Raw genomic sequence first — 25,218 nt, forward strand, 5'->3', positions numbered from 1 at the left:
ATCCGGGACAGTTCCTCAGATTCATCACCCACAAAGGATGATGCAGATTCAAGAATCTTCCCAACGTCATCAGCCGTGAAGACTGAAGCAAAGAAATCATTTAGTTTCTCCGCAATGGCTTTATCGTCCTTGATTGCTCCTTTTATAGCTCGATCATCTAGGGGACCCACAGGCTTTTTAGCAGGCTTCCTGCTTCTAATGTACTTAAAAAACATTTTGTTATTTCTTTTTGAGTTTTTGGCTAGCTGTTCCTCAAAATCTTTTTTTGCTTTTCTTATTATATGTTTACACTTGATTTGACAGTGTTTATGTTCCTTTCTATTTATCTCACTAGGATTGGACTTCCACTTCTTAAAAGATACCTTTTTGTCCCTCTCTGCTTCTTTTACATGGTGGTTAAGCCACGGTGACTCTTTTTTAGGTCTCTTGCTATGTTTTTTAATTTGGGGTATACATTTAAGTTGGGCCTCTATTATGGTGTCTTTAAAAAGTTTCCATGCAGCTTTCAGGGATTTGGCTCTAGTCACTGTGCCTTTTAATTTCTGTTTAACTAACCTCCTCATTTTTGCGTAATTCCCCTTTTTGAAATTAAATGCCAGGGTGCTGGACTGCTGAGGTGTTCTTCCCACCACAGGAATGTTAAATGTTATTATATTATGGTCACTATTCCCAAGCAGTCCTGTAACGGTTATATCCTAGACCTGATCCTGCACTCCACTCAGGACTAAATCGAGAATTGCCTCTCCCCTTGTGGGTTCCTGCACTAGCTGCTCCAAGAAGCAGTCATTTAAGCCATTGAGAAATTTTATCTCCGCTTCTCTTCCTGAGGTGACATGTATCCAGTCAATATGGGGGTAATTAAAATCCCCCATTATTATAGAGTTCTCTATTTTGGTAGCCTCTCTAATCTCCCTCAGCATTTCTATGTCAGTATCGCTGTCCTGGTCAGGTGGTCGGTAATATATCCCTACTGCTAATTTCTTATTATTGGAGCATGGAATTTCTATCCATAGCGATTCTATGGAACATGTTGATTCACTTAATATTTTTATTTCATTTGATTCTACATTATCTTTCACATACAGTGCCACTCCGCCACCCACCCGGCCTGCTCTATCCTTTCTATATATTTTATATCCCGGTATGATTGTGTCCCACAGATTTTCCTCATTCCACCAGGTTTCAGTGATGCCTATTATGTCTATCTCCTCATTTAATACAAGGTACTCTAGTTCACCCATCTTATTAGTCAGACTCCTAGCATTTGTGTACAAGCACTTTAAAAATTTGCCACTGGTTATTGGTCTGCCCTTCCCTGATGCATTGGATTCCTTTGTAAGCGGTTGTTTGTCAGCTCTGGCCAATGGTTTGCCCTCTCCCCTCCTCTCTTTCCGACTACAGCTTAGAGAATCTCTATCAACGGATTCTCCTCTAAGAGAAGTCTCTCTCCGATTTACGTGCATCTCCGCACCAATCGGCTTTCCCCCATCTCTTAGTTTAAAAACTGCTCTACGGCCTTATTAATGTTTAGTGCCAGCAGTCTGGTTCCACCCTGGTTTAGGTGGAGCCCATCCTTCCTGTATAGGCTCCCCCTCTCCCAAAAGTGTCCCCAGTTCCTAATAAATCTAAACCCCTCTTCCCTACACCATCGTCTCATCCACGCATTGAGACTCTGAAGCTCTGCCTGCCTACCTGGCCCTGCGCGTGGAACTGGAAGCATTTCCAAGAACGCCACCGTAGAGGTCCTGGATTTCAGAGACGCGGGTGGCAATTGCAATGTCAGACAGCTTGCAATGTCAGACAGCTACCAGTCAGCTGAGAATCAATTTGGAGTGGGAAAATCAAAGTGGAGGCTGTTGTTACACAAGTAACCAAGGCAATCAATACCATTGTGCTAGGGAGGGTAGCAACTCTGGGGAAAGTAGTTACCATACTGGATGGCTTTGCCACAATGGGGTTCCCTAGCTGCAGTGGGGTGATACATGGAATACACAGCCCCATCATGGCCCCTGAACACCTTGCCAATGAGTAAATAAACCACAAGGGGTATTTCTTGATGGTGCTGCAGGCGTTGGTGGATTACAAAGGCCATTTCACTGACATCAACATGGGATGGTCAGGAAAAGTGCATGTCGCGTGCATCTTTAGGAAATCCTGCCTCTTCAGAAAGATGCATGCTGAAATTTTCCCAGACCAGAAAATTAGAATTGGAGAGGAGGAAATGCCACTAGTGATCCTTGGCAACCCAGCTTATCCCTTGTTCCCATGGCTCATGAAACTGTACACAGGCAGCCTGGACCATGATAAAGAGCAGTTCAGCCACAGGCTGAGCAAGTGCAAAATGGTAGTTGAATGTGCTTTTCGGTGTTTAAAGGGAAGGTTCAGGAATCTACTGACTAGGTTGGACCTCAGCGAAAACAGCCTGTTTTGTGCCGGCAGAGCAGGGCAGCTTCCCTCTGTGTCCTGCACACCCTGCTTCCCGGGAGAGCGCTACTTCCCATCCCACAGGAGCCTGTCGGTGAGAGGACAGAAAGGAGTGGGGGGGGGAGGAGGTGTCAAAGGTTGAAGCCATGGTAGCAGCAGAGGCATCAGCTAATAGCTTACCTTCCTCCTTCATCCAGGTTGCCATGTGAGATATCAGTCTTCTCAAAATCACACAGAGTGTAAGGGAGCTGATGCTGACTGAATATGGCTAGAAATCTGGGCCTCATGTTGCAATGCTTTGTGCTATGTCTTGGCATGGGAAGATGTTCTACCAAGGAGGACGGAATAAATCAGGTCTCCCCAGAAACTTTGTGAGAAGGATCAAAGAGTTCCTATCTGAGAGCTTCATGGAGATATACTGAGAGGATTCCTGCTCCATCTCCAGACACATTAACAAGCTGTTTCTGCCCCCCATTTGGTGAAGACACATAATATGCCACACATCACACCCAGTCGCATTAACCCATTTATAATCAGAAAAAAAATTTGAACTCACCAGAAATGTCCTCCAAAAGATCAATGCTAGACTGGAGGACGTCCTAGGAGGAGGGGATTGGCTTCAAGGTTATGAAAAGTTCTTGGCTCTCACTGATTGCCAGCTGTCCATTCTCCTCCTCTTGCTCTACCACCTCGCTGTCCTTGAAGCTGCTGCCAGAAGTGTCTTGGGCAGACTCCACTGTCAGGCTTGAGAAGCTAGTCAGGTACTGCCACCCCCTCACACACAGTATCACATTCAGCTGGTCGTAGAAAGGGCATGTTTGCAGTGATGCGCCAGACCATTGTTTGCCTCCTTTGTTTTGTGATAGGACTGTCTCAGCTTCTTTATTTAACTTGGTACTGCTGGGCATGCCTGGAGTATCCTTTGGCCACCAAGTAGTATGCAATCTTCATGTAAATATCAGAATTTATTTTGCTATTTTGGAGCTCAGAGAGAATGGATTCCTCTCCCCAGGCCTTGATGAGGTCCAAGATCTCCTGTACACTCCATACTGGTGCTCTTTTGCACCCAGGAACTGCAGTTCATGGGACTTGAAGTATTGGAAGATATGGCCATGTGTGCTGCTCAGGTGTGCTGCCTGCTTTGAGGTGTGTTCGCAATGCTGGAAACACAGGAAATGAAATTCAAACTTCCCCAGGGCTTTACCTATTCACTTGGAGAGCAGTAGAGGCACAAGTTCTAGCCACAGCAGAACACTATGAAATGCCTCCTGGAGGCCAAGAACCTCAATGCTGCATCTATACTACCATACGTTCGACCAGGAAAAGTCAGAAATTGCATTACTTCCCATAAAAGTAGGAGTACCCAAAATCAACTTCAGTGGCCCTTAAGGTTGACAAACTGTCTTGGTAGCGTACACACATTGTTTAAAAAACTCTTCTGAATCTTAAATCCTGCTGCAAGAGGGCTCTCTGCAGTAACAGAGGAGAAGGCAGGTTCTTTCCCACAAGAATTGTGAACTGCTTCCATTAAACTCACTGACAGTGCATCTACACAACACCCTAACTCAAAATAAGATATACACTTTGCGGTACGCAAATTACGTGTCTTATTTCGATTCTATTTCAAAATAGCTTATTTTGAAATTTGGCATATCTACAGAGTGCCAAAATTTGAAATAATGCACTATTTCGAGACAGCCCTTAACCCTCGTAGAATGAGGATAACAGGGATGCTGAAATAGCGCTACTGTTATTTCAAAAATATTTTTAAATAATGGGCAGCATGTTAAGATGCAGGATAACTATTTCTGGATACTTATGATATCCTGAAATAGCCACGCAGAAATTAAGTGTGAAACTTTTACTTTTAGCCTTCAAACTGTTGATCTTGAACTTCTGGAAAACTCCAACCACCCACACTCCAAAACTCCACACTCAGAAGTACTGGCATTAAGTGGAACAAATCTTTTGCCTTATCATCCACAGGTTACTATAAAAATGAAAAACAGAATACAGATTGGTATGATTTGGCACAGTTCGCGATTTTGTAAAGATTAAGGTCTAAACTGTGGCCTCACTTCTATGAGAGATAGTAGAGGAGGATGAGAAATTACTGAGTGGAACGTTTCATTGTGCCTGAACACTACAAATGTATGCAGGATCCTTATGGACCAGAATGGTGAATCTGCTTTATAAAACTCTTTATACTTCTCAAAAAGGATTGGTATGAGATCTTACACACCTGCTGCCAAAACAAGCATGACTTCATTGTCTTACTTTTGTTCATTAAAATATGCTAGGATAATAAGGGTTATAACTGAAATTATTTCATAAAACCAGACTGAACAGAAAAGTATATAGGTTTAAGGTATCTTTTCAAAACAAGCAAAATGTTACCTTATTGAATGTGAACAAGCAAAAAATGCATATTTGCAACACAACATCTACACAATAAGAAACTATTGCCGAATTGTTTTCATGATTGTTTCCTGTGGGGGAATTTAATTTAATTTTAACAAAAGGTTTTCCAAATACTAGATAAGTACAAACATATGCAGTATTCTAAGGTCCAGAATCCGACTCTTCAGAAGAACAGCATGCAAGTGAAAAATTTCAGATTAGCTCTGCATTTTGCAAGAGCAGCAGGATTTATTGTATCTTAACCATTTTTTTGTTTGTTTTTCCATTTACTACAGGAGAGTTTTTTCCCCTGCAGGCTGTTGCCCCTACAGATCTGGCTAGATAGGACCACTGCTTTCAGTCCACAGAATGTACTTTCCATGTACGCCATCATCCTCATAAACACCTTATTATCTCAGGTTCATATAAAGTTTGTCCAATTAAAAAACTAGGTATAATATTATACTGTACACTATTGTGTTTTGCCAGACATGAAGATCATGGCAAATAACATACATGACAAAAATATCATAGATATAATAAGGACATGCATGTATCGTGAAAGATTATAATGAACTCTCTCAAATCATTATTATGGTCATCAAGAAAATGGATTCCAAAAAACAATAAAGACTACAGTATTTTGTGGCATTCAGCTAGGTCAGTGGTTCTCAAACTATGGTCCGTGGACCACTAGCCTTCCATGTGCTCCACAGCTCAAGCTCAGTCCCACTCCCTTCTCCGCACAGTGGAGAGCCCACTCTCGTACTCCAGCCTCACAACCACCCCGTGTGAGATTGGAGAACCAGTGCCGGCTTCCAGATAAGGGTGGGGAGGCAAAAAACCCTGAGCCTCGCTGCACAAGCCAGCTCAAGGGGAAGAAATGGAGCCAGAAGCCACTTTTTCACCCTATCCCCCTTGGCTAGGGGAACAGCAGCGCACAGATGCGTTACTTGGAGACTTTCTCTGCTGCTCCCATTGGCCAGAATCCAGCAAATGGAAGCAGCAGGAGGCCATGCCTTCAACATAGTACGTGAGGACAGCGCGAGGCACGAAGGCATGTAAGTGGCCCCCCACCCACTCATGCCCAGACCCTGCACCTCAACCCCTTCATGCACCTCCCCACTAAAACCTCGCACCCCAAGCCCACTTGTGCATCCTCCCACCACCTGGCCAGAGATCCTACCTCCAGCCTGCTCCTGCACCCTCCTCCCAGCCAGATACCCCACCCCCGGCCTTGCTCCTGAACCCTTCCTTGAACCTGCAATCTCCCCCTTTGCCAGACATGATAATCCCAGCCTGCTCCTGATCCTTTCCTTGCTCCTGCACCCTCCCTCCTGGGCACACACTGCACCTTCTCTTGCTCTTGCCCCTCCCCCTGGCCAGACACCCTAACCTCAACCCCTCCTGCACCCCACCTCCTGCCCAGATCCCGCATCCCCATCCCTATCCCATTCGCTGGCAGCCCTCTCCTGCACTTGAACCCCTCATTTTTGTCCCCACTACAGAGCCTAGGGGGTCCACAAAATCCACTAATCCTGGAACCCCAGAAGAGTAAATCTAGCCCCTATGGGAAGCCCTGAACCTCAGTCCTCCTTGTCCCGCCCTTTCCCCCTGCCTTCCTGTCCCCGTTAGGGTGAAGTGCCAGAAGAGTAAGAGGCCACAGTTTGGGGCCACATCTGTAGCAGTGTACAGTAAACTGAGGAGCTCAACTGAAATCCTAGAGAGTGATACAGTGCTGACAAATACATAGAACATCATGAAAATAATATATATTACAAACTAGATGTATAGTGATATTTCCCTGCTTCTCCTATTACTTGTTAGAAGACAAAAATAGCTTTTTAAAAACAAAAAAAAGTGTGACACTAGAACCAAAAGACTGCTGGGAGAGCACTCAACAGGAGTACCTGAAGCAACTTGTACCAAAATGTTTTTAAATTACTTAGAGTTCAAGTCAATTATGCCGTTTAATGTGAAAAGACATTTTTTAAAAAAAAAAAAAAAAAGATAATTACTGTTTGAATGAACTTATTAATTGAATTCTCCATTTTCATTACTGTTGTGATGATGAATACTGGCACTAAGCAAAGAAATAAAACACAATAAATGAAATATTTATGCATCTGACACTGCCAAATTGCCAATCCATGGAAGTTCCTATGAAGACGAAACTCCCACTACCTTAATAACGGGACAACTGTGGTACAACTTGCATTATGCAGGGCACTAAACGTTTGCAAGATGGATTTCCATAAAGGACTTAAGTCCTTATTTCTATTTCAAAACTACACACATGCAATACTTACCAATTTGAAATCAGTTTCAGTGCTTTAAATAATTTGGACACTGAGTTTAAGCCTTTCCACTGAGTTTACGCCTTTTTGGTTTTTTTTCTTTATCAAATTATTGTATCTATTGTAAGGCACTATGTATACATATTTCAAAAATGTAAATTCCTTATTCTGTCAAACATAATACTCTAAATTTTGACTAAAATATTTTAGATACCTAAAATTGCTCAATTTTCCCTCTTTGTCAATAGCTTTCTATGCAATAATCTGACCTTTCTTTCACTTAAATTTATCGACTGGCTCTAAACAAGGTAGTAAATATTTCTGTCTAAGGAATGCTTCCAACTATTATTAAATTAAAACACTAATACATTTAGGTATATGCTAAATCTGATTCAGGCTGATTCTGGAAGGAAAGCCTAAGCCTGTTTACATTTTGAAACCATCCTTTCAATTAAATTAATGAGAATAATAATATGAAAAAATATAAGGATGAATATCATGTTCCAACCTTTCTGTTTTTGATTCACTATCAGCCATGCACTGTTCAAAGTCTTGAGTAAGACACTGCAACTGTGCTTGAAGTCTTTTTTCCCGGTCCACACTTCCTTCATAAAACTTCATCTCTTTTTCCATTGCTTTTACTTTGTCTTCCATCAGCTTAAACTCATGAAGGATCAAATAACTGACTCCACAGTATTTACACACTGTTTCATCCCGGGACATCTAGAAAAAGAACTAGTTATCAGAATGCTTTCAATAAATATATCTAAACTAATTAGTGAATTGATCAAATCTAAAATAGATTATTTAAAATAATCCCATTTAAAATTATAATTATGAGGATTATTTATTATCAGAAGTCTGCTTATTGATTAGTTTATAATAACTAAAATATTTGCTACATTAGGAAAATGAAATCAAACTATAACAATAGTTCTGCCTATTGGAAACCAGATAAGGTACATGGACTTGTCAATATACCATTTATAACAATGTGTTCCCAAAAAAGAGAAGATGGTCCTTCTGAAGTATATTTTATTAGGAAAACATTCCAAATAAAGAGAAAGACCCTGTTTGTATTTTATAAAGCTGTTTTCTTAGTATCTCTCAGATGGACTGAGCCACAAAGGTGTTGTTCTGCACTTTTCTCAGATAACTCATCTCTTAAATAGACCAGAAGAACACTGGAAATGGAGTGATCCAATCAGAGAGTCTTACAAAAACATTCAAAATTCACAAAAGCTTGAGTAAAATAGTGATCATTATTAGGTCTGCTTTCATAGAATTTCTATATGATATTTATGCCATTTGATTTGTCAGGTGCGAAGTTACTCATAATTTAAAACAGAAATTATTCAGCACATAGTGGATAAGTGAATGAGCCAACATTTCTTAAACTGAGACGTAGAGTTAATTGGCAAAACATTGCAAGACTTTCAGAAAAGATTGGTGAAAATCTAAAACACACAGGGAAATGTGGTGAGACTTTCAGGCAGACAAGATATTTGGTTGGCCTGTTATTCCTGGGCTTTCCATTGTAGTAAATTATGTTTTCTTTCCAAAACCAGCTCTACAAACCCAGTGTATACTTTTTGGCTCATTCATCATCATGGACAACAAAGTTCCTGCAACTGGAACATACATATTTTACAATTATGTTGATGCTACATAAACCAGAACAGAATTTGGCTGTTTTCCGTGCAATGGTATTGTCTGTGTGATGCTAGAGTAAAACCTTATTTTGTCAGCTAGATAAGCAACTTTAGTTCTCAATTTACATGAGAAGCAGGTTTTTTTAATAAAACTGGCAGGCCCCTTTTTTAAGACCCCTTGATCCCAAATTATCCTATTATTTTTAATTATGAATGTTTATTATTAACTGATATCACTGTGGCACCCAGAGACTCTAGTCAGGCTCCAGTCAGGATTGAGCCTTATTGTATGAGCATATTAAAATATGGTCCTTCCTATAAAAGTTTACAGTCTAAGTTCCCAATTCTGTAATGAGCTCTATGCAGGTGGACATCTGCACCTGCGCAACATCTTGCCAACTTTGAGAGGAATCCTGATGAATGTAATAAACAAAGGGAGGTAAGGGTAAGAAAGAATAAGGGTGAAAGTAATAAGATTGCATGGATACTTAGGCTTGCTATGTGTACAGTTTATTGATGTTTGCATATGTAACAGTGATTTTTATTTTAATAATTAAATTGATAGACATATCAAGTCATTTCCAAGTTAGCAATTTTCTGAAGGCTTCTTGGCAAAAGTGGGGGTTTTACATAGGAATTTGAAGATGATAGTACACGCATGGATCAGTTAAGGAGAGTGCCTTCCATGCATAAGAAACCGTTTGGAAGAAAGCACCAAGAGACTCCTGAGAGAAGAGGACAAGCATGCAGTTGAGGCAGGTATTATTGGAGGAGCAGAGAGGGCAATACAAGGAGAGCAGATAAGAGAAAAGAAAGTAAGGAGGGACCGAGTTAGGATATCTAGAAAGAGATGTCAGAGAGAAAAGTTACACTACAGGACTGAGTAAAGAGAGAAAAGCCTGGAAAGGTTACATTTGTGAACCATAATGGTAAAACTGATATTTGTAGCCATGTGAATAGATTGATTTACCTAAAGGATGTAGAAAGATAAGAAAAGTGGGTCTTAGATAGTCATGTGGAACCCCACAAAAGGTGGGAAGAAAGAGAAGGGAGCTCTGCTAAAGGAAAACACTGACCAATCAACCACCAAAGAAGCATAAGAACATAAGAACGGCCGTACTGAGTCAGACCAAAGGTCCATCTAGCCCAGTAGCCTGTCTGCTGACAGTGGCCAGCACCAGGTGCCCCAGAGAGGGTGGACCGAAGACAATGATCAAGCGATTTGTCTCTTGCCATCCTTCTCCAGCCTCTGACAAACAGAGGCCAGGGACACCATTTCTATCCCCTGGCTAATAGCCTTTTATGGACCTAACCTCCATGAAATTATCTAGCTTCTCTTTAATCCCTGTTAAGCAGTAGGAGAACCAGAAGAGGATAAAGTTTCAAACAGGATGATATGCTCTGCAGAGCTAAAAAGCAGCAGCTAAGTCAAGAAGAGTGATGATTCAGAGGGGGATCTGTAATTTAACCAACACAAAGTCACTAACAAGCAATGATGAGAGCAGTCACTAACAAGCAATGATGAGAGAGTAAAAAGAGTGAGAGCCAATCTGGACCAGATCCAGACCTAACTGGAGGATATCCAGGCTGGAGATAGAGGAGAGAAGCTCAAGGAGCAGTTATGCATGTATTAGTGCCCTACAAAATTCACAGTCCATTCTGGTCAACTTCAAGGTCACAGGATTTTTTAAATGGTAAATGTCTGCCTTCCTGTTTTTCCCTTTGATATTTTCATAAACTCTACTCCTTGTTTCCTGCCCCTTTCCTCCTTTTCCCCCGCTTCCCCCCTCTCCCTCCTGCCCTATTTATTTTGGGTCTGCATATCCTAAACTCTAAACTCCGGTCAGCTGAAGAAGTGGGCTGTGCCCATGAAAGCTCACAATACCACAATGGCATGGTATGGTACAGGCAGTCCCCAACTTACGCGGATCCGACTTACGTCGGATCCGCACTTACAAACGGGGCTTTCTCGCCCCGGAGGTCGAGGTAGCGGATTGCTACCTGCGACCTCCGGGGCGAGAAAGCCCCGTTCGTAAGCTGCTCCGGTGCCCCTAGTCTGCTGGAGACCGTCTCCAGCAGACCAGGGGCACCGGGCGGGTTCCCGCGCTTCTGAGGCTTTGCCAGAGCAAAGCCTCAGAAGCGCGGGGAACCGCCGCTGCTGCCGCTTGAGACCCGGTGCCCCTGGTCTGCTGGAGACGGTCCCCAGCAGACCACAGGCACCGGATCTCAAGCAGCAGCAGCGGCGGTTCCCGCGCTTCTGAGGCTTTGCTCTGGCAAAGCCTCAGAAGCGCGGGAACCCACCCGGTGCCCCTGGTCTGCTGGAGACGGTCTCCAGCAGACATGGGGCACCGGAGCAGCTTACGAACGGGCAAAGCCTCAGAAGCGCGGGAACCCGCCCGCTGCTGCCGCTTGAGTCCCGGTGCCTGTGGTCTGCTGGGGACGGTCCCCAGCAGACCACAGGCACCGGGACTCAAGCCGCAGCCGCGGGGAGGGGAGTCCCGCACCTCTGAGACTTTGCCAGAGCAAAGCCTCAGAGGCGCGGCACCCCGCTGCCGCTGCTGCTCTGCTCCCCGTGTCCCTGGTCTGCTGGGGGGGGGGGCGGATAGTGTGCCCCCCCCAGCAGACCAGGCTTTTGTTTTGGACCCTGGAGCAGAGCAGATGGGGCGCTGCGGATTGGTCCTGCAGCACCCGCTCTGGGCACTACTGGACCAACCCGGCAGCACCCCAGCTGCTCTGCCCCAGGTCCTGATTCAGCTGCTGCTGGTCAGTTTCAGCAGTGGCTGAATCAGGACGCCTGGGGCAGAGCAGCTGGGGTGCTGCTGGGTTGGTCCAGTAGCGCCGAGGAGCGGTGCTACTGGAGCAACCCAGCAGCACCCCAGCTGCTCTGCCCCAGGCGTCCCCAAGTCAGCCGCTGCTGAAACTGACCAGCGCTGACTACAGGAAGCCAGAGGCAGAGTTGCTCTGCCCCAGGCTTCCTGGAATCAGCGCTCATCAGTTTCAGCAGCAGCTGACTTGGGGAAGCTTGGGGTTCTTAAGTTGAATCTGTATGTAAGTCAGAACTGGCGGTCAGTTTCAGCAGCGGCTGAATCTGGACGCCAGTTCCGACTTACATACAGATTCAACTTAAGAACAAACCTACAGTCCCTATCTTGTACATAACCCGGGGACTGCCTGTACTGACACACTTACTTCTGCACTGCTGTCTGCAGAGCTGGGCCCTTAGTCAGCAGCCTCAACTCTCTGGCCACCCACCTCTGAAAGCAGCAGTACGAGGGGTAACATAGGTATGATATTGTTACCATTACTGCTGGTGATGAGATGCTGCCTTCAGAGTGGGCACCTGTCCAGCATTGTAACCACCACTCTCTGGATATCCTGCTCTGAAGGTAGCACAGAAACAAGGGTTGCAATACAGTGACCCTCCTAATGTAACCTTGTGATCCCCCTGCAGCTCCCTCTTGGGTCAGGACCCCCAATTTGAGAAACTCTGGTCTCCCCTGTGATAGCTGAATAGTATAGGGTAAAAGCACACAAAAATGCAGATTTCATGGGAGGTTATCAGATTTCATGGTCCGTGACACATTTTGCATGGCTGTGAATTTAGTAGGGCCTTACATCTTATATATAATTAGCTTAAAGGCATAAGGAAGAAGAAAGATGAGGCCATGGCTAGAGAGGCAAAACAGAGTTACTGTGCATGTGGGAACTCACAGCATGCTTTTTGTCTTTGTTCAATTACTTATGGCTAAATATATCATAAAACAGTATGACTTAGAAAGATCAGAAATCAGAAGAACTCTAAGCACAGCCTAAGTTAAAAGAAATAAATCCCTTTGTGCTAAGGACAGTAGAGAGAAAAAAAAGAGAAAAGTTCAAACGCATGCACATACACTAAAGGAGATAGAAAAGACATTTTGGAATGATTAAAAATTAATTTAATAGAAAAAAGATTGTATTTAATCTAAAGGCAAGTAACTTCTCAAAAACTATTACCTAAAGATTCACTATTCCAAGGTTCAGTAATATGCTGCGTTTTAAATATAACTTGATAAAATAACATTTTGGGATATTTGCTCTGGAATTATCAGGACAGGCATTATTTTCTATCTCTTAATTTTGCCTCAGTATAAAATGACAGCAGCTCTGAACGAACTGAAAAATCAAATTTATTTTTCCTGGCAGTTACAATCTGTGCTTGGAAATATGAAACTGTTATTCAGAATAAATACCATAAGATTCCAAAGCACTAAAATTACTATATTGGAAAAGGACAACATGAACTGCTATGAAGAGAGGAGGAGGAGGTTGTTATCCCAAAAAGAACATTGCGCTCTCTTGCAGTACCACCACTTCTGTCTTTCAAATAAACAATTATGGGCACTTCACTCTGTCCCTGTGTAAAGTACTCTGTCACATTAAAATTTCCAGCTCAGACCTTACAATACTGATCTGTTTCAGTTTTACTAATTGAAATGGTTAGGAGCTTTTCAGATAAATTAAACCGAAGTACTAAAAATAATTTCCTTTTCCAATTAATGATAAAGTTTGTTCTAAATTTTTCTAGATAAAGTAAAAATGTGACACTCTTAACTCAAGTTGCACGTTTAGTGCCTGATTCTGCATTCTCTGTGCATGCAAAATTAACACTAAAATCAATGGATTCTACGTCAGTGCATAAGGGATGAATGATCTGTCTACTAATCAGAAGCTTATTTTTCAAGTCACATTACTCTTTGAAAGAGAAAATGCTGTGATAAATCTTTCTAAGCAACTTGCAATGTATGATTTAAAATATTAAGTAAATATTTAATATGAGAGCTAGAGTACAATGAGAGAATACATGTTCATCAGACAAAATATAGCTAGTTTAGGGCCTGATCCTGCTAAGTGCGCAGCATCCTCAATTGCCTTTGAATTCAGCCTAACAGATTGGGTCTTTAGAAAAAGAAAAATAGAACTAAAGTGCATCTGCATTAGTTAGAGCATATCTACACAGCCAGTGTTATTTTGGAATAACATCAGTTATTCTGAAATAATGCATTGTACGTCCACACAGCAAGCCCATTATTTTTAAATACATTGAAAATAATAGGCTTCTTACTCTGACTTCTGTAAACCTCATTGTATGAGGAGTAAAGGAAGTCAGAGGAAAAGTGCTCTATTCTGAAGTAAGTGCTATATAGCTGTGCCCAAATTTGAAATAAGCTATTTTGACTTAAACTATGCAATTAGCCCTGCTACGTAGACATGTCCTCAAATAGTAAGAGAAAGAACTGTGATTGCTTTTCCCTAGGAAGCGTACAGCATTCTGACATTGCTATCAAGTTGTTATGCTGCCGATAAAGTCACTTTGATTTTAAATTTGGAATGTAACAAGAATCATGTATATTAATATCTTTGAAAATCCCATTATGTGACCCCATTTTCCTATGCTAAATAGAGAATATCTGGTAAAATTACTCATACTCAAGAAAGTTCAATAGCTATCAACAGGGCTCGCCGAACCGCAGTGAGCCCCGCTAGCCAGCCATGCTGTCCAGCGATTTGCGCATGCGCAGATCGTTCTGCACATGCACATGCACAGATCGCCCAAACCCGGCTCTTCCAGGTTGCAATCTACTCACCACGGGCAAGCAGATTGCATTATTTGTCGAGCCCTGGCAATCAAAACAAAGCAGTAAAAATGCTCATATTAACATCAAATTGACCAATCCCCTGTTAAAAGGAAATATTGTGTAGTTATCTTTAAGGCTTTAGGTTCACACATCCACACACCTCTCTCACATGAGGGAAGGGGAGATTGACCAACCTGACCCTCCTTGCCCTCCACCTTCGTGCATGGCTGGATCCCAATGGTTGCTCCATCTCTGCTAGTACTTGGTACCCCCTGAGGCAAGATGTCGCAAGGCACACAGGTCACATGCCCCTCTCCCCAGATTCTGCCAGGATTCATGCCAGAATGTGACCAACATTTGCTTCTCAGTCCTGTGTCAGAGGGAAGGACAAGACTTGCTTTCAACCATGGAGGTTGGGGGTGAAGGGATAACCTGGCCTATATCTTCGTAGTGCTCATCTTTTCCCCAAACCCTGCTCTCCAGTGGCTGGAAGCAGCTTGTCCCTTCCTGCTTACAGTGTCAAAAAGTAATTAATATCTGCAGGCTACTGCTAGCCACAGACATAACCCAATCATTTCCTGTCTTCCACCTACAGCATTGGCAGGAAGGTGTTAAGCCCTAAGGATGTGTTGTGCACCAGATCTCATGGAACGTGACTGCTAGAACGTCTGTAAAACCAGCCTAGAAAGATGGCTCAGCAGGGGAAGATGTCTAGGGGACAGATCAGCTCTGTGCTCCCCTGCTGGAGTGGTGGGTGTGATGGGTGAACAGGGTGATAAGCCCCTACCCAAAGAGCTGCTGTGAAGCCTCCAGGGTTGGGGCATGAATAGAGTGGAAATTACTTTACCTCCCTCACCCCATCACTTCACAGCTTAGAGGAGGTAATGAGGCTTCCCCATACCAGGGCTGTACAAGCTAGCATGTGCAGAGGTCAGTTCCTGGCCAGGGGTCCAGGCTGGAGGCAGTGTGGGTAAGAAGGAAACTGCTAGTCAGGCTACTGGTTAGCTGAGCACTCTGACCAGGGGCTAGTTTTCTGCTCAGTGCTGGGAGTGGGATGAATTGGAGGAACAGCATGGTTGGAGGGGATGAAGGAGCAAAGCAGGTATAGAATAGCAAGAGGACAACCATGTAAAGGACCAATGTGTAGGCAGGAGAGGTGACATGTAATCAGCCATTGCATACAGCTTGCCCCACACTCACCAGCTATCCCAGCCCCAAGTGCTGGCCTGAAATGGGATGGAGGAGGGGGTGGACAAGACTCCTTGCTGCCCCCCTGTGGCCATTCTACAGTTTAACTATCCCTCCTACCAGACCCTGCCCTTTCCATTTTATGAGAAACAATCAAATTTCAGGCACACCCCATTGTCCTGGCATAACCAAACCCTTACCTTGCTTTAAGTTATGATAAGAGGAAGCTCCATACCAAGTTTGGTGGTCCTAGAACTTATAGCTTAGGAGGAGTTCTTGAACAAATGGATTCACAGACAGACAGAAGCATATTTCTTAAATATATAGTACAATTTTCTTCCGTAATATGACACAGGAAAGAACTTTAACTATACAATAAGGCCCAAGTATATTAAGGCTACAAAACAGTATCTGATCATTTAATTTATAAAGTATGTAGATGACATCATGAGCTTTCATGGGCACAGCCCACTTCTTCAGACAACCAGAGACGGGGGGAAGGGATTCTAGACATCCAACATTCCAGTCATCAGAAGAAGTGGACTGTACCCACGAAAGCTCATGATACTACAGTATCTACATATTTTGTTAGTCTTTAAAGTGCTACCAGACTATTTGTTGTTTTTTAAGTTACAGACTAACTCAGCAACCCCTCCGAAGCTTTTGATAATGTATAGTCATTTGTCTCAAAATTAGTTTTCAAAACTAAAAGGTTTGACATTATTAGAGGGTTGCACACTTCATTGTTAACCCAACTAACACCTTACCCCACTGCTGCAGGGCTCCAGGGCCCCCCGTTCTTGTCATAACTCTGGCAATTTTAATGAAAATGGGAACTCTGGATTTTAGTGAAAAATCAGGCTTTTCTAGGTTTCCAATTTGCACGAAAATCAATAGAGTTCTGAACAGAGTGTGTGGGAGCAGAGAGGGTGAGAGCCTGTCTGGAGTGGAAGATAGTGGTAAATGAGAGTAGACCTGGCCAGAATGGGCCTGAGAGGCCCTCCTGAAGGGCACAGAGATTTTGAATGCCACTAAAATTGAGCTCACTGAGGCTGTCTACACTGCAGGGTTTTTGCGTAAGAAGCTTTTTGTGGAAGAGATCTTCCGCAAAAACTTCTTGTGTAAACGCATGTCCACACCTCAAAAGCGCATCACAAAAGTGATGTGCTTTTGTGCAAGAGAGCGTCCACGTGGCATGGACACCCTTGCACAAGAAAGTTCTGATGGCCATTCTGTGAATGGCCATCAGAGCACCTGTGCTTTTTTGTGATAGGCTCTTTTTGCGCAAGAAACCCCTGTTGAGCATCCACACACACACACCTTTTTCTGCAAGAACTCTTGCGCAAAAAGGAGTTATTTCTCATGGGGGAGAGGAATAACTCTACTAGCCAAAGACCTCTGTCCTGTCGATTTACTGTACTTTGTTTTGCACAAAAACGTGCTTGAGGTGTGGATGCACTACGGGTTTTTGCACAACAACCCAGTAGTGTAGACATAGCCTGAGTACCCATTTAGTGCTGCTAGCAGAGCAAGCTCTCTGGTGCCCTAATAATAATCCCTGCCCTCTAGCCCTACCCAACCCTCATCAGGCATCGTCAGTTTTCCCAATTCTCACCCAAATTAAGAGAAACTGAAGTGGATGGGCAAGAAGCCTGCCTATAGTAGGATGTAGTCAGAATGGGGACAAAAGACTTGAATACAGGGGCAGTCCAGAGTTTGGGAGTGAGGAACTCAGCTGGAGGAAAGAGCTGCCTGGAATGGTGTGAGGAGCCCATCAGTCCTATTCTCACCCTAATCCCTAAGGCTGAGGTAGGTCACTGCTACATCCTTATATCCAGTGTGTTCCTTCTCCACTCCCTTAGGCCAGTAAGATCAATGCCTCATCTTTGTAGCCAGAGTGGCGCTGCTCCCCTCCCACAGATCTTTGTTAGATCAGTCCCTCACGCATGTATTCTAAATGAATGTGAGTTTAGTGGAAATCAGGATTTTTCAGTTACCCAATCTTCACCAACTGAAGCTTACACCATTCTGTCCATTGAGGTCTTGACTATTCCCTTGAAATATTGGAATTCACCAGATGTGGCTTTAAAAAGTTACCCTCACATAGACAAAGAATTGCTATTGAGTGTATGAGCTTGCTTCACTTGGCCAAAAAGAGGTCCAAGAAAAGACATGGTATGTTAGATACAATTTACAGTTCAGAGACAAACCTTTTTACAGCTTTTACATGAAGTACAGCTTGAACCTCTCTAGTCTGGTATCCGTGGCACCTGACCATTGCCAAATCAGAAAATTTGCTGAATCATGGGAGATCAAACTTGTCTAGCAGCATTACCAAAACTTCCACTGCTTACTTGGCAAGAGATGGCCAGTGTATTGACATTAAAAATGTTCTATTTAACTTTACATTAATGCACATATAGCACATATGTGAGAGAGCTCAGAGATTAAAAGAGCCAAAGTGGGTCCAATCATAAACAAAAAACAATGCCAATTTCATTGGCCATGGGCTGACACCAAATCTGACCCATAAGATTTTGTGCCAAGAACCTGATCTACATAACAGCAGACGCTATGAAGGCATGATAAGAAATTTGTGCAGTATAAATAATTTTGAAGGGCAGCATTTCCGATTGTTACACTATAGCATCTGTGGGACTAATTTCAGGTCAGAGCTGTATTAACTTTTTAAAAACTAATGTTTTTCCCTAGCTATGCTGAACTTCTTTTAGCCAAAGACAAGTGGAGAACTGAACCAAGATGGATAGCCATTCTTATGACACCTCTCTGATTCTATACAGTAGGCATCTGGGGAGCATAATTACTCAGAAGAAAGTAAGTTGGTGGTCTAACCCATTCTTAGCCAGCTGAATAAGTTACACTAGGAGCTTCAAAAATCACAAGAATGGAACCTTAAATTATTTCTATATATCTGAATAACTTGTAAGGAGCATGACCTTGGAATACTGCCCATTTTAGCCCATATTTTAGAATGCACTGCAAAAATTATAGTACGGGAGTTGAATGTTTCATTACTTAAAATTAAAATATAATCCATACAACAGACCTGAATTTTTGACTTTATTCATCTACTTATTTTGAAGTAGATCTCTACACTAAGGATGTTGGATATCATATGGTGTAATTGAATAGTCATGTAACCACATGAAATCTCATCAGTTACACAACTATTCGATAGTCCCAGGGGTGGAGCCAGCAGCCAGAGCACTCCTGGCCACACTCCCAGGGAGCCCCCTACCAGCCTATGCAGCTGCCTCTGTATCAGTTTAAAAACCAGCTCCATGTGCAGATGAACTACCTGCTACCCCATGCTGCTGCCTCAGATACACGCCCCACGAGCTCTCCCCGGACAGAGGCTGGTATGGCAGCAGCCCGCAGACCAGGCTTGCCTGGGAGGCAGAGCAGCCTCTGTCCGCAGGGAGCTCAGACTACACATTGACATCCCTACTTTGTACCTCAGTGCTAAACTGATGGCACCTTATATTTGAAATATTCAGTTACAAAATAACTAAATACTGATCTTTTGTCTTGAAGGTCAGCAACAAGTCCCTCCCTATTTTATGAGATTTTGAAAGGTTTAGATACACTTCTGAAACATACATGAAATAAAGGCCTGTAGCTACAAGCGGGGGTGCAACTAAAAGTTTAATTTTAGTGTTTGGCCACATCCCAGAAACAAAATTTGTCCAAAGCTATACTAGAAGCTGAACAATGGATATAATCAGAACAACAAACTTTTACTAAACTGAAGTTGTAAGAATTACAAAACATTCACCTTTCTGACTTTATAGTCCCCGTATTATTTGTTCTTCGTCTGAATTCTCCCCCCTCTCCTCTTTGTCACCCTAATTTACTTTTTTGACAAATTATCCCTACTTTCTTCTGTTTCCCTACCTCCTCAGCCTAAATTTCCTACCAGTCTTGCATGACAAAAAGAAATGGCTGATCTGATCACAAAGCTAAGGAGAAAAAGAGGTGCAGCTGAAACTGTATTGAGCTGAAACTGATCCAATTCTTTATTCAAAGCTAACTTTCAATACAGTCCTATTTATAAGCAAGCCTCAATTTTATGTTTTCTGAGACTACAAAAAAGGCTATTGTGAGTCAACTTTAAAGCAAAGATTTAGTTGGAAAATAGCACAGCCTGCCATGTGTACAAGTAAATGGAAGAATAATTATTAGACACAAGGTGGGTGAGGTAATATCTTTTATTGCACCAACTTCTGTTGGTGAGAGAGAAAAGGATTTGAGCTTACAGAGAGACTTGTGTAACATGGCTACAAGAGCACTGCATAGAATAATAGTGCAATTTTCCAATGGGAAAATTTTTAATTTGCACATTTTGAATACATGTAAACACAGTAAAAATAGGATACTATAAAGAACAGAATGTCCCACTGGCTCAAGAGTTTCATTTAAAACATACTGAAGCAAATTAGCTTGTCTTAAGGGGAATGACAATTTGATTTCATGCCACTTCCACTTTTTCAAACATTTGCTGCATGAGAATAAAGAATAGTTAATCATAAACCTACCAACGGATCTAAAATCACTATGTATATATCTTTTGCTATATTTATAACACATGTGGTCGTGAAAACCAGCACAAACTACTATTTACCAGCCATAGTATAAACTGCAAACAGTTATAAAAATGACTTTTGTCTCCATTTGTGGGTGTCAATAAGCTCCTCCCATACCAAAGACAAAGACATGTTATCTTCACACCAACATACTTTAAACCAGTGGTTCTTATCCTTACTGCAGTCTGCATCCCTTGGTTCTCAAAATATGTTTTCACACCTCTTATTAAAAGTTGTTGAAGTAGGTCAGTTTTAAACCTAAGATATATCATAAAAATCTGGCATGTCTCGCACCCCCAGAAAGGGCATCTCACACCCGGAAGGAGTGCATGCACCTCAGGTTAAGAACTACGGCTTTAAAAACAGAACAAAAAATTAACTTTATACATCCACATTCACACACTCTAGGACAAAATATGAAGGGGAACTGGAGGGTACACAATTTTATTTTGGCACTTATTTGAGAAGATGAAAACATACTTATTCTGCACTCATCCCAAACTCATGGCAGTAAATAGAGGCACATTGAAATCACCACACTGGACCAGATGCTGTAGTTGGAAAGTTATTAGACTATGTATAGTGACTTCAAGCCAGTGAAATATTCATAAGCCATTGTAGAATTTTGACCTTAGATGTTGTTTTATTTTCAGTATTTCTTACCTTTTGGATTTCTTCTGGTAATGCATGCATTGGAACATGTCGATCCATGGTGTTCCAAAATTCAGGCCCCTATGATGCAGAGCCACACAAAACTAGTGTAGATTAAATGGTCAGAATTCATTTAACAAATAAGAGACAACAATTTTGAGCAGTATTTTGAGAGGAGTTGCATGTATACTTTTTTCTATTTTATTTCAATCCTAATCGAGGCTTCATCATTTTTTACAATTTGATGAAACAATAGGACACATGCCATATATAGCCCCATTCTCTCATGTCCTCCTACAGCTTAAAGCTGCGTTTCTCAAACTATGGGTCCGGGGGGGGGGTCACGAGCAACTTGGAGGGGGGTTGCGGTATCACAAAGTTTGAGAACCCCTGGTTTAAAGGATCTACCTCCAAGATAGTCTGTGCTCTTGCTTAAATTAATGTAATTTACATCACCCAGGGCAGGTTTTCACTTGTCATGCTGGAGATCAACATTCTGGTGTCCAATTTTGCAGCGTCGTAGTCATGAGGAGTAAGGGAAGCCAATGGGAGTGTCTGCTCCCATCAGCCTCCCACATTGTGGACAACACCAAGCTCAGCTTAAGGTAAGACCAGTCCAGCTATGTATTCCATGTAGCTGGAGTTGCGTACCTTAAACCAACCTTTCAAATCTAGTGTAGACCAGACCTCAGGGGTATAAAATAGCCACCTCCCTGAGCGACACAAATTACATCCATTTAAGTGCTGTCGACACAAGTGCTTACGTCAGCAGGAGGCACTCGCCCACTAACGTAGCTTCCACCTCTCACTGAGGTGCAATAATTGTGCCAATGGGAGAGCAGCTCCTCCAGTGTCGCGCTTCTGGTGTAGGCAGCACACACGTGAGAATGATTCCACTGGCGCTCTGGTCTCTTTTCCCCTCTGAATTTAAGAAAGAAACTTCCGATGAAATTGGAAACTGTCCGCTATTGAAACGCGTCCCTTCACATTCCACCAACACCATTCTCCGCTCTGCTCGTAGACACTCTCAAATGAGAGAAGAATCCAGCGCACGGACTTCCGCGCAGCCCCGTGGGCATAAGCAACGTTTGCCCCAGCGAGGTCAGCAGACACGGCAGAGGGGGAATGCAGAAGAGCATCTGGCCCAGCGGCGCTGCACGAGCCAGAGCCCAGCCCAGCTGCGGGGCTTTGCCAGAGCTGGGCGCGCGGGAGCAGGATTCGGTCACTGACTGGGGAGGGGAGGCAGCATTGAGCCCCGCGGGGACAGTGCTGGGACCAGCACCAGTTGGCGCCGCCTGTTGGCAGCGTAAGGCCACTGGTGAGCGAAGGCTGCCTCGGAGGCTGACTGAGCTGGGGCCGCTTCCCCGCCGGCCTAGTCTCGGGCTGTGCGCACGCGCCTTGGCACCGGCCGGTCCGTACAGCGGGGCCCTGGTGAGGCGGTTCGGCCCGACACCGAACAGGGTCTACGGCCCCCAGGGGAGACGGAGCGACCGGCCGCTAAGAGGAGCCGCGGGGACAGGGAGCCCCGGAACCTGCAGGGAGTTGGGAGGGGGGAAGGGATGGGATTTTTCTTACCTCGGCGTCCCTCGCGCTGCCAGGGGGACTCCAACGGCGTCTCTCGTAACCATGGCAACTGCGCAACAATGAGGCACGTCACGACGTGTCAGTTGACGTAAGAGTCACGTGCCTGGAGAAAGCGAAGCCTGATGGCTGGGGTGAGGGAGCTGTAGCACACCCTGAGCAGGGGAAGCAGTGGGGATGGGGGTACTAAGGGGTGTATGTAGTCACGTGATCTAGCAGGTCACAGGTAGGCTCCCTCATGTTGTAACAACTCAACCTGCTGCTAACTCATGTAAAAAATTGCAACACTCCCTCTCTTCACTAGGAGTTTAACCTAATCAGCTGATAATAAGGAAGAGGAGAGGGGCAAGAGGATGCAACTGTGTACAGCCGCTGTGCACTCTGCAGACTCATTGGAGGATAGTCCATAGACAACCTGTACTGCTATCAAAACAAATGTGCAACACTTAATGCATTTTATTTTTTGTGTGCTTTATAGTAAAACAAAATGTTGGGTTTGTACAGTACTTCTAATAATAAAAGTAATGGTGCAGCAAAACACAACAATCATTGTATATGATCACTTGAGTCATTGATAAGTATACATTTTAAACTTGTTTTATTGAGTGAAAAAAAATGTTAACCAGGACATAGGAATTTACCCGTGCTATCCAAAACTCCAATCTTTATCTTCCACTGGAACAGGCACAAGAAGGATAGACAAAACTTCACTCTTCTAATAGGCCCCTCTAATAATTGAGTATAACTGCTATTATTGTTGTTCTACAGCAGTGGTAGGCTATAATTTTCCAGGGGGGGGGCCACAATGAATTTTGGTACATGGTCCTGGGTCTGCTTCACCCCTAAAAGGGGGGGGGGGACCTAGGATGGAAGGGGCAGGGCTGAGGACTAGCCTTCCCGCAGAGTTGTCTGGGGCTGGAAGCTTTGTATTAAAAACACAGGAGAAGGCTCCTGGATCCCAGCCCCACTGCTACCGCATTGCCTGGCAGCCACCCAAAGTAGCTGTGACTATTTAAAGTGCTCACAGCTTCAACCCCTGCCGGGATAACATTGTGAGTAGGAGTTGGGAGCCATTTTAAAAGGATCTGGCTGCCTGAGAAACTGCCTGGAAATTTGGTGGCATGGGCAGGAGTCTGTAAGTAGCACCCAGATGTAATCTGCAGGCCAGATCAAAGTGTTAGGTGGCCTGAAGCTGGCCCCCCAGGTCCCATCTTGCCCAGCCCCATTCTACAGAGATTTGCAGAGAGCCTCTGCCACAGAATTGCAATTGAATGTAAAATTAGTATTTTACTGTTGCTCCCAGGGATGGGAGGGGACCTATGCCATCTCAAGCATCTGCTACTTTAGAATTTGCCATATTGCTGCATAATGGATTGTGGTGACCTAGATTCCACTCCTTAATCCATGCTGTGACCAAGAGATCAATTTAGCATTAGTAGTCAACAACTGGAGAAGCGGTATATTCAGGCCCACCAGGATAGTGTGAACAGAGAGAGGATAACCAGCTGACTACCTATCCAGTTTTATTGAAAATAGAAAATCCTGATTTCACTTGAGCTGTCTGTGACCCTAGAATTGACTCTAAAGCCTGGGTCAATCTCTATAAACTAGGACATCTGTTCACCCTCTATATGAACTGTCTGGCTTGCCAGCCCTGAAAGAAATCTGTTAAGAGTTTACAGTAGAGCAGCAAAAGAATTAATTAATTAAAGAAAGATATGAGAATCAGAGTAGGAGTATTTATTATGACTCACTCTGTTGAATTCATTTCATATTTTACACTCTCTTTTCATCAGTGTTGTTTTATGTGCAGCCTCCCAAATCTATACCAAGGCCAGAAATCTGGGGCTTCTTATTTTATTGTGTCTCATAAGCCTTGCCACAACAAGCCATACATTTAGTTCATACACTGGTGAAATTGTTTTATTTTGTTGGGTTTTTTTTATTAAACAGCTATGGTCAATCAGATCTTTTGTCTAGGTCCTGCACTCAGTGAACCCATGGAGTTCTCTGGTACTGCAGATGAGGCTTTGACCACAGAACATCCTCCTGGCCTCCTGACTCTGCATCTTTAAAGATGTTCATTTCCTAAGCCACATACAATACTGCCCTTTCATTTTTAAACTATGAGGCTACGTCTACACTGGCCCCTTCTCCGGAAGAGGCATGCTAATTTCTAACTTTGGAATAGGGAAATCCGCGGGGGATTTAAATATCCCCCGCGGGATTTAAATAAACATGGCCGCCGCTTTTTTCCTGCTTGGGGAAAAGCCGGAAAAGAGCGTCCAGACTGGCGCGATCCTCTGGAATAAAGCCCTTTTCCGGAGGATCTCTTATTCCTACTTTCAAGTAGGACCTAGACAAGTAGGAATAAGAGATCCTCCGGAAAAGGGCTTTATTCCGGAGGATCGCGCCAGTCTGGACGCTCTTTTCCGGCTTTTCCCCAAGCCGGAAGAAAAGCGGAGGCCATGTTTATTTAAATCCCGCGGGGGATATTTAAATCCCCCACGGATTTCCCTATTCCAAAGTTAGAAATTAGCATGCCTCTTCCGGAGAAGGGGCCAGTGTAGACTTAGCCTGATAGTTAAATGAGATAAATTGTCTTAGCAGAGGTTCAATAGGCCCCGCGCCCTGGACCCACAAAACTCTCATCCACCCCTGAATGCAAGGATGGGAACCTTTTTTGGATTGGGTGCTGCTGACCCACAGAAAGATCAATCGCGGGCCACATACAAGTGAGAAGCAAAAAAGAAAAACCAAACCCTCACTGACCTGGCCCCTCACAGAGAAGGAGAAAGTCACTCCT

General features: G+C 43.6%; 1 protein-coding gene across 7 annotated transcripts in view; it reads right to left on the minus strand.

The window, feature by feature from the left end:
* The window catches only part of LEKR1 (leucine, glutamate and lysine rich 1), a 159,988-nt gene extending 137,459 nt beyond the window's left edge, over positions 1-22,529 (minus strand). For 2 of the 7 annotated variants that reach the window (XM_075937767.2, XM_006123470.5), the window contains exons 1-4: positions 22,407-22,529; positions 21,596-21,752; positions 20,844-20,912; positions 7,630-7,844 (exon numbers count right to left, since the gene is read on the minus strand). In XM_075937767.2, coding sequence (XP_075793882.2) covers positions 7,630-7,844; positions 20,844-20,912; positions 21,596-21,752; positions 22,407-22,459 — 494 coding nt within the window. In that variant the 5' untranslated portion in view covers positions 22,460-22,529. The other 5 variants (XM_075937766.2, XM_075937765.2, XM_025184862.3 and 2 more) reach the window with 5 other exon arrangements.
* Positions 22,530-25,218: the final 2,689 nt, after the last annotated feature.

This window comes from Pelodiscus sinensis, chromosome 10 (genome assembly GCF_052426305.1).
Source record: "Pelodiscus sinensis isolate ZL-2025 chromosome 10, ASM5242630v1, whole genome shotgun sequence".
Taxonomy (NCBI): domain Eukaryota; kingdom Metazoa; phylum Chordata; order Testudines; family Trionychidae; genus Pelodiscus; species Pelodiscus sinensis.